The 12,500-nt window shown below is 46.0% G+C and overlaps 1 protein-coding gene across 4 annotated transcripts in view; it reads left to right on the top strand.

Annotated features, from left to right (window-relative positions):
- The first annotated feature begins 2,210 nt into the window (after positions 1–2,210).
- LOC133651249 (low-density lipoprotein receptor-related protein 12-like) overlaps positions 2,211–12,500 on the top strand; it is an 11,262-nt gene continuing 972 nt past the window's right edge. For 2 of the 4 annotated variants that reach the window (XR_009826394.1, XM_062049306.1), the window contains exons 1-12: positions 2,211–2,529; positions 2,831–2,914; positions 6,545–6,601; positions 6,659–6,794; positions 6,860–7,062; positions 7,129–7,376; positions 7,445–7,594; positions 7,998–8,219; positions 8,286–8,552; positions 9,799–10,001; positions 10,062–10,194; positions 10,262–12,500. The exon at positions 10,262–12,500 is cut by the window's right edge. Coding sequence is in view for 3 of the 4 variants with exons in the window: in XM_062049306.1 (XP_061905290.1) it covers positions 2,875–2,914; positions 6,545–6,601; positions 6,659–6,794; positions 6,860–7,062; positions 7,129–7,376; positions 7,445–7,594; positions 7,998–8,219; positions 8,286–8,552; positions 9,799–10,001; positions 10,062–10,194; positions 10,262–11,146 (2,544 nt within the window). In the remaining variant the exon portion in view is untranslated. Of the gene's footprint in view, positions 2,556–2,830; positions 2,915–6,544; positions 6,602–6,658; positions 6,795–6,859; positions 7,063–7,128; positions 7,377–7,444; positions 7,595–7,997; positions 8,220–8,285; positions 8,553–9,798; positions 10,002–10,061; positions 10,195–10,261 lie in introns of all 4 variants that reach the window. The other 2 variants (XM_062049307.1, XM_062049309.1) reach the window with 2 other exon arrangements.

Below are 12,500 nucleotides of genomic sequence, written 5' to 3' on the forward strand. Positions count from 1 at the left end.
ACATGAAACTATTTACACCTTTTAACATAAAACTATTTACACCTTTTAACATAAAACTATTTACACATTTTAACATGAAACTATTTACACCTTTTAACATGAAAGTGACGGACAGTTTGCGGTGCAACACGATTCTACACAAACGGGCAACATGTCCGAATTGTTTGCAGGCAACACAGGAAGTAACTCAACAGGAAGTGACCTTCCCAGAAGTGAACATAAAACTATTTACACATTTTAACATGAAACTATGTACACATTTGAACATAAAACTATTTACACCTTTTAAAGGCCTACTGAAAGCCACTACTACCGACCACGCAGTCTGATAGTTTATATATCAATGATGAAATCTTAACATTATAACACATGCCAATACGGCCGGGTTAACTTATAAAGTGACATTTTAAATTTGCCGCTAAACTTCCGGTTCGAAACGCCTCTGAGGATGACGTATGCGCGTGACGTAGACCGGCGAACACGGGTATGCCTTCCACATTGAATACAATACGAAAAAGCTCTGTTTTCATTTCATAATTCCACAGTATTCTGGACATCTGTGTTCGTGAATCTGTTGCAATCATGTTCATTGCATTATGGAGAAAGAAGCTGAGCAAGCAAAGAAGAAAGTTGTCGGTGAGAAATGGACGTATTTTTCGAACGTAGTCAGCAACAACAGTACACAGCCGGCGCTTCTTTGTTTACATTCCCGAAAGATGCAGTCAAGATGGAAGAACTCGGATAACAGAGACTCTAACCAGGAGGACTTTTGACTTGGATACACAGACGCCTGTAGAGAACTGCGACAACACAGACTCTTACCAGAATTACTTTGATTTGGATGACAAAGACGCAGACGTGCTACTGTGAGTATGCAGCTTTGGCTTCTAAACATTTGATCGCTTGACCGTATGTGCGCAACTTTTTTTTGCGTATGTACGTAACTTTTTTAAAATATATAAGCTTTATGAACCTTGGGTTAGGTGAACGGTCTTTTGGGCTGAGTGATTGTGTGTGTTGATCAGGTGTTTGAATTGTATTGGCGTGTTCTATGGAGCTAGGAGCTAGCAGAGGAGCTAGGAGCTAGCATAACAAACACGCAGGTGTTTTTATGCAGGATTAATTTGTGGCATATTAAATATAAGCCTGGTTGTGTTGTGGCTAATAGAGTATATATATGTCTTGTGTTTATTTACTGTTGTAGTCATTCCCAGCTGAATATCAGGTCACCCCCGCCTCTCACAGCATCTTCCCTATCTGAATAGCTTCAACTCCCCACTAGTCCTTCACTTGCACTTTACTCATCCACAAATCTTTCATCCTCGCTCAAATTAATGGGGAAATTGTCGCTTTCTCGGTCCGAATCTCTCTCACTTCATGCGGCCATCATTGTAAACAATAGGGAACTTTGCGTATATGTTCAACTGACTACGTCACGCTACTTCCGGTAGGGGCAAGCCTTTTTTTATCAGATACCAAAAGTTGCAATCTTTATCGTCGTTGTTCTATACTAAATCCTTTCAGCAAAAATATGGCAATATCGCGAAATGATCAAGTATGACACATAGAATAGATCTGCTCTCCCCGTTTAAATAAAAAAAATTCATTTCAATAGGCCTTTAACATGAAACTATGTACACATTTGAACATAAAACTATTTACACCTTTTAACATGAAACTATGTACACATTTGAACATGAAACTATGTACACATTTGAACATGAAACTTACTATGTACACATTTGAACATGAAACTTACTATGTACACATTTGAACATGAAACTTACTATGTACACATTTGAACATGAAACTATGTACACATTTGAACATGAAACTTACTATGTACACATTTGAACATGAAACTATGTACACATTTGAACATGAAACTTACTATGTACACATTTGAACATGAAACTTACTATGTACACATTTGAACATGAAAGTGACGGACAGTTTACGATGCAACACGATTCTTCACAAACGGGCAACATGTCCGAATTGTTTGCAGGCAACACAGGAAGTAACTCAACAGGAAGTGACCTCACCGGAAGTGACATCGTCAAACTGCTGTTTTGCGATATATATATAAACAAAAACTTCAGCTACAATTTAAACCGTTATAGTCACCAACTATTTCTTTACACGTTAATATCAAATTATAAACGAGAAATGATTGAAAGAATATTAACAACTGGCAAAAGCAAGCGATTGAGGTTTGTGTGACGTCACGCGAAGGAGGCGGGGCCTGTGTGTGATGCCCAGGCAGAAGAATACAATAGAAAAGAATCGAATAGAATTAGAAGAAAATCGCAGCCAACAAAATGCGACTTGACAGCGACGCTATTCGTGTTGCGTAGCCGCTTCTGTGAGGGTATTTGTGGACTAACTTGGTAGCTTCTTTGTGGACGGAAGATTGCGGACCAGCTGCTCGCTTCTCCCCGCTAGCATGCAGCTGCTAGTCGGCCTCTTCATCAGCCAACGTCCGCCTGACTCGCCGCTTCTTAGCTTGTGCAAGTTGGCTTGAGTCAGGTCGGCTAACATGACTTTATACACTTGTAGGCCGTAACCTCTTCTTCTTATTATTATTATTATTGTTGTTGTTGTTGTTGCCATGGAGCCTTCTGGCTAACTGTAGCCTCTTTGTTTCCTACTAGCTTTAGCTTCACTTTGTGCTAAGCTAACTGCTAACACTGCTTTGTGCTAAGCTAACACTGCTTTGTGCTAAGCTAACACTGCTTTGTGCTAAGCTAACTGCTAGCACTGCTTTGTGCTAAGCTAACTGCTAACACTGCTTTGTGCTAAGCTAACTGCTAACCATTGTGCATTGCAGCCAACTGCTAGCTAGTTTGTGACCTTGGACGCAGCATCTTCACCATGGCCGTCTGTTCAGGTGTCTACCTGCTCATCTTCTCAGGTGAGTTCATGGCTGACACCTTCAGCCATTCATCCGTCATGGCTGACACCCTCAGCCATTAATCCTTCATGGCTGACACCTTCAGCGATTCATCCTTCATGGCTGACACCTTCAGCGATTAATCGTTCATGGCTGACACCTTCAGCGATTAATCGTTCATGGCTGACACCTTCAGCGATTAATCGTTCATGGCTGACACCTTCAGCCATTCATCCGTCATGGCTGACACCCTCAGCCATTAATCCTTCATGGCTGACACCTTCAGCGATTCATCCTTCATGGCTGACACCTTCAGCGATTAATCGTTCATGGCTGACACCTTCAGCGATTAATCGTTCATGGCTGACACCTTCAGCGATTAATCGTTCATGGCTGACACCTTCAGCCATTAATCGTTCATGGCTGACACCTTCAGCGATTAATCGTTCATGGCTGACACCTTCAGCGATTAATCGTTCATGGCTGACACCTTCAGCGATTGATCGTTTATGTTCCGACTAATGAAGCCAAACGTTGTCATGTCAGCCTTGTGAGGTTGATTGCAGATGTTGAAGATGTTTACTTGGAGTGCAGATGTTGCTTTGGATTGCAGATGTTGAATATGTTGTTATGGATTGCAGATGTTGATGTTATGGATTGCAGATGTTGCTTTGGATTGCAGATGTTGGATATGTTGTTATGGATTGCAGATGTTGATGTTATGGACTGCAGATGTTGCTTTGGATTGCAGATGTTGATGTTATGGATTGCAGATGTTGATGTTATGGATTGCAGATGTTGCTTTGGATTGCAGATGTTGAATATGTTGTTATGGATTGCAGATGTTGATGTTTTGGATTGCAGATGTTGCTTTGGATTGCAGATGTTGAATATGTTGTTATGGATTGCAGATGTTGATGTTATGGATTGCAGATGTTGATGTTATGGATTGCATATATTGAATATGTTGTTATGGATTGCAGATGTTGATGTTATGGATTGCAGATGTTGATGTTATGGATTGCAGATATTGAATATGTTGTTATGGATTGCAGATGTTGATGTTTTGGATTGCAGATGTTGCTTTGGATTGCAGATGTTGAATATGTTGTTATGGATTGCAGATGTTGATGTTATGGATTGCAGATGTTGATGTTATGGATTGCAGATGTTGAATATGTTGTTATGGATTGCAGATGTTGATGTTTTGGATTGCAGATGTTGTTTTGGATTGCAGATGTTGAATATGTTGTTATGGATTGCAGATGTTGATGTTATGGATTGCAGATGTTGATGTTATGGATTGCAGATGTTGAATATGTTGTTATGGATTGCAGATGTTGATGTTATGGATTGCAGATGTTGATGTTATGGATTGCAGATGTTGAATATGTTGTTATGGATTGCAGATGTTGATGTTATGGATTGCAGATGTTGAATATGTTGTTATGGATTGCAGATGTTGATGTTATGGATTGCAGATGTTGATGTTATGGATTGCAGATATTGAATATGTTGTTATGGATTGCAGATGTTGATGTTATGGATTGCATATATTGAATATGTTGTTATGGATTGCAGATGTTGATGTTATGGATTGCAGATGTTGATGTTATGGATTGCAGATGTTGATGTTATGGATTGCAGATATTGAATATGTTGTTATGGATTGCAGATGTTGATGTTTTGGATTGCAGATGTTGCTTTGGATTGCAGATGTTGAATATGTTGTTATGGATTGCAGATGTTGATGTTATGGATTGCAGATGTTGATGTTATGGATTGCAGATGTTGAATATGTTGTTATGGATTGCAGATGTTGATGTTTTGGATTGCAGATGTTGTTTTGGATTGCAGATGTTGAATATGTTGTTATGGATTGCAGATGTTGATGTTATGGATTGCAGATGTTGATGTTATGGATTGCAGATGTTGAATATGTTGTTATGGATTGCAGATGTTGATGTTATGGATTGCAGATGTTGATGTTATGGATTGCAGATGTTGAATATGTTGTTATGGATTGCAGATGTTGATGTTATGGATTGCAGATGTTGAATATGTTGTTATGGATTGCAGATGTTGATGTTTTGGATTGCAGATGTTGCTTTGGATTGCAGATGTTGAATATGTTGTTATGGATTGCAGATGTTGATGTTATGGATTGCAGATGTTGAATATGTTGTTATGGATTGCAGATGTTGATGTTTTGGATTGCAGATGTTGAATATGTTGTTATGGATTGCAGATGTTGATGTTATGGATTGCAGATGTTGAATATGTTGTTATGGATTGCAGATGTTGATGTTATGGATTGCAGATGTTTAATATGTTGTTATGGATTGCGGATGTTGATGTTATGGATTGCAGATGTTGATGTTTTGGATTGCAGATATTGAATATGTTGTTATGGATTGCAGATGTTGATGTTATGGATTGCAGATGTTGAATATGTTGTTATGGATTGCAGATGTTGATGTTTTGGATTGCAGATTTGTATTTGGATTGCAGATGTTCCAAGATGTTGATGTTTTAGATTGCAGATGTTGATGATGTTGATTTGGGCTTTCAGACGTTGTTTGTTATACAGATGTTAAATATGTTGATGTTTGGATTACAGATGTTTGATATTTAGGTTGCAGATGTTGAAGATGTTATGGATTGCAGATGTTGAAGTTTTGGATTGCAGATTTTTATTTGGATTGCAGATGTTGATGTTTTGGATTGCACATGTTGCGGTTTTAGATTGCAGATGTTGAAGATGCCTGGTGTTTGGGTTTCAGATGTTGATGTTTGGATTACAGATGTTGAAGATGTTGATGTTTAGGTTGCAGATGTTGAAGATTTTTAGGTTGCAGATGTTGAAGATGTTTAGGTTGCAGATGTTGAAGATGTTTAGGTTGCAGATGTTGAAGATGTTTAGGTTGCAGATGTTGAAGATGTTTAGGTTGCAGATGTTGAAGATGTTTAGGTTGCAGATGTTGATGTTTGGATTACAGATGTTGAAGATGTTTAGGTTGCAGATGTTGAAGATGTTTAGGTTGCAGATGTTGAAGATGTTTAGGTTGCAGATGTTGAAGATGTTTAGGTTGCAGATGTTGAAGATGTTTAGGTTGCAGATGTTGAAGATGTTTAGGTTGCAGATGTTGATGTTTGGATTACAGATGTTGAAGATGTTTAGGTTGCAGATGTTGAAGATGTTTAGGTTGCAGATGTTGAAGATGTTTAGGTTGCAGATGTTGAAGATGTTTAGGTTGCAGATGTTGATGTTTGGATTACAGATGTTGAAGATGTTGATGTTTAGGTTGCAGATGTTGAAGATGTTTGGATTACAGATGTTGAAGATGTTGATGTTTAGGTTGCAGATGTTGAAGATGTTTAGGTTGCAGATGTTGAAGATGTTGATGTTTAGGTTGCAGATGTTGAAGATGTTTAGGTTGCAGATGTTGAAGATGTTTGAGGGAAAAGGAATATTGTGGTGTCCAAAACCAATAGAGTGCTTGAACGTGACAGAGCTGGCACTGATCCATCATTCCAACGTTGGTTAGCACTGATGCTAATGCTAACAGCAAACACGAAAGCGCTAAATCCAGGACTTGAATCTCCTTGAAGATGGCGTCTGGTCCTCACGTGTGTTTCTTGTGTCTGCAGGATGCGTCGCTGCCTCTCAGAGAAACCAAAACATTTTTGTGTCTGGGATTTCCAGCGGTGAGGTCACACCTTGACACTTTTTGTGGCTCCGAGCTCACTCTGCCTCCCATTCAGCGTGCGGCGACTCGTCTGAGCTCTTGAGGGCGTCCAGCGGCGTCATCACCAGCCCCGGTTGGCCCTTCCAGTACCCGCCTCGCCTGAACTGCAGCTGGAACATCCGAGGCCGACCCGGGGACACCATCACCCTCAGGTACAGTCGGCCAAGGGACGGCTCACACGTGGCGGCGGCTCCTGTGAAAACCTCCTTGCGTGTAGTTTCCAGGACTTTGAGCTGCAGAGTTCCCACCGCTGCTCGTCGGACTGGATGTCCATCAGCAGCTACAAGAACCTGGACGGACTGCGAGTGTGCGGCTCGTCCCTGCCGCCGCCTTACATCTCGTCTCAAGACCACGTCTGGATTCACTTCCGCTCTGACGAGGCTCTGACAGGAAAAGGTTTCCGACTGTCCTACGTCACGGGTGAGATCAGGACGTGTTCCTTATGTGAAGACTGACCTGAGACTGAGCTGTGACGTGTGGCTGTAGGTAAGGCAGATGTTTCCAGCTGTGACGTGGATCACTTTCACTGCTCCAATGGCAAGTGCATCCCCGACTGGTGGCGCTGTAACTCCATGGACGAGTGCGGTGACAATTCCGACGAGGATCTGTGCGTGGACTCGCCCTTCTCCTTCCAGCCCTGCAGCCTGAACCAGTTCCCCTGCTTGTCCCGCTACACCCGCATCTACACTTGCCTGCCGCACAGTCTGCGCTGTGACGGCAGCATAGACTGTCAGGTCAACTGGCTCCTCCCACTTTGGCTTCTCCCTCCACTTGGTGGCTTTAACCTCTGGCCTTCTCTCAGGATCTGGGAGACGAGATCGACTGCGACGTCCCCACCTGCGGCGATTGGTTGAGGAACTTCTACGGCTCCTTCAGTTCTCCCAACTATCCCGACTTCTACCCTCCAGGGAGTAACTGCACCTGGCTGATTGACACCGGAGACCACAGGAAGGTAAATCCACTTGGTTGTGGAGCCAAAACACTGCCAGCAACATTTGGTAGCCAGACAACCGGCTGATAGGACAGGATAGTACTTTGTTGTCATTGCACTCAAAAGGTACAATGGGCTGGGGGGAGGGGAGTCTAAAACTAAGTCAGACTTCCTCACACTACGGAACGGTCCGAGGGTCAAAAGGAATTTATAGTTAATGCGTTACTATATGGTTAACTTTGACAGCCCTAGTATTTAGTCATTTCTAAAAAGGTGTGAATATATGAAGGTTGGCATTGAAAACATTGAATATTTTTGGGGGTTTCTTATTTGTTGCCAAAGCGAAAACAAGTTCTTGGCTAGCAAATGTTTTGGCTCCATACTTGATTCCTGTAGCGCACGTGTCAAACTGCTGCTCCCGTAGGTCATCCTGCGCTTCACCGACTTCAAACTGGACGGCACCGGCTACGGCGACTACGTGAAGGTCTACGACGGCCTGGAGGAGAACCCTCGCCGACTTCTCCGGGTGCTGACAGCTTTCGACTCCAGAGCGCCCCTGGTGGTGGTGTCGTCATCCGGCCAGCTGCGAATCCACTTTTACGCCGACAAGATCAACGCCGCCAGAGGCTTCAACGTCACCTACCAGGTCGGTGGATCACGATCTCGGGTGTGATGTGGACCTCAGGGTTCGACTGGTCCGTTTGGCTTTCAGGTGGACGGCTTCTGCCTGCCCTGGGAGCTCCCCTGCGGGGGCAACTGGGGCTGCTACACGGAGCAGCAGCGCTGTGACGGCTACTGGCACTGCCCCAACGGCCGCGACGAGCTCAACTGTTCCACGTGTCAGGAGGAGGAGTTCCCCTGTTCCAGGAACGGAGCCTGTTATCCTCGATCGGACCGCTGCAACTACCAGAACCGCTGCCCCAACGGTTCTGATGAGAAGAACTGCTTCTTCTGCCAGCCCGGAAACTTCCACTGCAAGGTAGGAAGCAAGGCAGCGCCAGAGGGAGCCTGGCAGCAGACAGAGTGGTGTATCAAGAGTACGACAGGCGCCATCTTTGCTACCAAGGACATGGGCAGCTGTGCTCGCAAGCATACAATTGCGGTCGTTAGTTTTCCTAAAGAACGAGTCTGAATCTAGTTCTAAACATAGTCCAGCTCAACAATAAAACATGCTTCTATTTTTTCAAAAGTATAAATTTGAGGTCCGAAGTTGGCCCTTCTGGTCCAACGGTCTTAAATCTTGTCTTAGGTCTTCCGACGACACAGGTAAACGGGTCCTAAGTTGACCCTTCTGTTACAATGGTCTTAAATCTTGTCTAAGGTCTTCAGAGGACGCGAGTAAACGGGTTCTAAGTTGGCCTTTCTGGTCCAACAGTCTCAAATCTTGTCTTAGGTCTTCAGAGGACACAGCTAAACGGGTCCTAAGTTGGCCCTTCTGGTCCAACGGTCTTAAATCTTGTCTTAGGTCTTCCGACGACACAGCTAAACGGGTCCTAAGTTGACCCTTCTGTTCCAATGGTCTTAAATCTTGTCTTAGGTCTTCAGAGGACACGAGTAAACGGGTTCTAAGTTGGCCTTTCTGGTCCAACGGTCTTAAATCTTGTCTTAGGTCTCCAGAGGACACAGCTAAACGGGTCCTAAGTTGGCCCTTCTGTTACAATGGTCTTAAATCTTGTCTAAGGTCTTCAGAGGACGCGAGTAAACGGGTTCTAAGTTGGCCTTTCTGGTCCAACAGTCTCAAATCTTGTCTTAGGTCTTCAGAGGACACAGCTAAACGGGTCCTAAGTTGGCCCTTCTGGTCCAACGGTCTTAAATCTTGTCTTAGGTCTTCCGACGACACAGCTAAACGGGTCCTAAGTTGACCCTTCTGTTCCAATGGTCTTAAATCTTGTCTTAGGTCTTCAGAGGACGCGAGTAAACGGGTTCTAAGTTGGCCTTTCTGGTCCAATGGTCTTAAATCTTGTCTTAGGTCTTCAGAGGACACAGCTAAACGGGTCCTAAGTTGGCCCTTCTAGTCCAATAGTCTCAAATCTTGTCTTAGGTCTTTGGAGGACGTGGGTCCTAAATTGGCCCCCAAGCAGAGCACAACGCGGCATGTTTCCACTTCGAGGGAGTACAGTGTTGGTAGCAAACATGGCGCTGTGAAGTCACGTGACAGCCTTTTGACCAATCATTGGGCAGATGGTCTGAAACCTGCTCGGCCCGACACTTTGACTTGTGTGCAGAATAACCGCTGCGTGTTCGAGTCCTGGGTCTGTGACGCTCAGGACGACTGCGGCGACGGCAGCGACGAGGAAAGTTGTCCCGTGGTGGTTCCCACCCGAGTCATCACGGCCGCCGTCATCGGCAGCCTGGTCTGCGGCCTCCTGCTGGTCATCGCGCTGGGCTGCACCTGCAAACTCTACTCGCTGCGCATGTTCGAGCGCAGGTGAGCGACCACACCCCCGTTGTCTTGTGCAGCTGTCTGACCGCCAATCGCTCGCCGCAGGTCCTTCGAGACCCAGCTGTCCAGGGTGGAGGCGGAGCTGCTGCGGAGAGAAGCCCCGCCCTCATACGGCCAGCTCATAGCTCAGGGTTTGATCCCGCCTGTGGAGGACTTCCCCGTGTGCTCGGGGAACCAGGTAGGAGTGTGTAGGAATGTTCTAGCAGGAATGACCATTGATCTTCTCCGTGTGGTCTGGCTCTCAGGCGTCCGTTTTGGAAAACCTCCGCCTGGCAGTTCGCTCTCAGCTCGGCTTCACCACGCTGCGCCTCCCTTCTGCCTGTCGCCATAGCAACCTGTGGCGCAGTATCTTCAACTTCTCTCGGTCTCGACAGTCGGCGTCTTTGGCTCTGGTCTCTGCGGACCTGGAGGACAGTGCCGGTACTGGGAGCTCCGGATCAGACCTGCTGTCCCCGGACTCTGACGATACGGACACGGAGAGCGATAGGGGGAGGGAACGCGTGATCGGTGCGGTGGCTGGACCTGTTGCCCCCCTTCCCCACAAGACCCCACCCTCCAGTTCAGTAGCTATGATGCTCTCCACCACCCCCATCAACCTGCCGGACACTTCTAGAGCGACGCCATCCCCCGCCGGCCCGGTCACCATGGTAACCGCCAATCCGGACGCGATATGCCACAGCGACTCCTCCGAGGTCCGAGCTCCATCCACATCTGGCCTACAGCGTCTGGCCCAGAGCCTGCGCCAGCTGGCCAGGAACCTGCTGGGAAGCAGCCAGAACCCCGCCTGGACCAATCATAGTCCGCTGCGCCAACTGGACACGGGAAGAACCAGGACAGAGTCCACGGAGCGGCGAGGCAGCGAGGAGGATGAGGAAGACGTGGAGCTTCTGATCCCAGATTCGGACTCGTCCTCTTTGCTCGGCGGAGTCCGACAACCCCTTTTAGAGCCCGCGCTCTCCCCCGACACAGCCCGAGCTCCGCGCCAACACCGTGCCAACGGCACGCAAGCGGGGCGGGATGGTCCTTGCGAACACTGCGGAAAGGTTCACACCGCTCGCATCCCGGACGCGTGCCTGGAGTTTGGCGGCAAGACGGAAAGCAGCGACGATGAGCTGCTGCAGCTGTGCTAGCAGGCTAACTACCGTGTTAATAGCTGATTAGCATGTTAGCTTGTGTTCTACCTGGACCAGGGCTTTTCAAAGTGTGATGCAGCAGAAACATGTTTTGCACATGCTAAGCTAACTTCCGCTAACTTGAATTGGACAATAATGGAAGATGAGTTCACTTGGCTCCCCAGGTACCAACATCAGACTACATGTAACCTAGTAGTACTTGGCTCCCCAGGTACCAACATCAGACTACATGTAACCTAGTAGTACTTGGCTCCCCAGGTAACAACATCAGACTACATGTAACCTAGTAGTACTTGGCTCCCCAGGTACCAACATCAGACTACATGTAACCTAGTAGTACTTGGCTCCCCAGGTACCAACATCAGACTACATGGAACCTAGTAGTACTTGGCTCCCCAGGTAACAACATCAGACTACATGTAACCTAGTAGTACTTAGCTCCCCAGGTACCAACATCAGACTACATGGAACCTAGTAGTACTTGGCTCCCCAGGTACCGACATCAGACTACATGGAACCTAGTAGTACTTGGCTCCCCAGGTACCAACATCAGACTACATGTAACCTAGTAGTACTTGGCTCGCCAGGTACCAACATCAGACTACATGTAACCTAGTAGTACTTGGCTCCCCAGGTACCAACATCAGACTACATGTAACCTAGTAGTACTTGGCTCCCCAGGTACCAACATCAGACTACATGGAACCTAGTAGTACTTGGCTCCCCAGGTACCAACATCAGACTACATGTAACCTAGTAGTACTTGGCTCCCCAGGTACCAACATCAGACTACATGGAACCTAGTAGTACTTGGCTCCCCAGGTACCGACATCAGACTACATGGAACCTAGTAGTACTTGGCTCCCCAGGTACCAACATCAGACTACATGTAACCTAGTAGTACTTGGCTCGCCAGGTACCAACATCAGACTACATGTAACCTAGTAGTACTTGGCTCCCCAGGTACCAACATCAGACTACATGTAACCTAGTAGTACTTGGCTCCCCAGGTACCAACATCAGACTACATGTAACCTAGTAGTACTTGGCTCGCCAGGTACCAACATCAGACTACATGGAACCTAGTAGTACTTGGCTCCCCAGGTACCAACATCAGACTACATGGAACCTAGTAGTACTTGGCTCCCGAGGTACCGACATCAGACTACATGGAACCTAGTAGTACTTGGCTCCCCAGGTACCGACATCAGACTACGTGTAACCTAGTAGTACTTGGCTCCCCAGGTACCAACATCAGACTACATGTAACCTAGTAGTTCTTGGCCCCCCAGGTACCAACATCAGACTACATGTAACCTAGTAGTACTTGGCTCCCCAGGTACCAACATCA

This window comes from Entelurus aequoreus, linkage group LG05, assembly GCF_033978785.1.
Source record: "Entelurus aequoreus isolate RoL-2023_Sb linkage group LG05, RoL_Eaeq_v1.1, whole genome shotgun sequence".
Lineage (NCBI taxonomy): Eukaryota > Metazoa > Chordata > Actinopteri > Syngnathiformes > Syngnathidae > Entelurus > Entelurus aequoreus.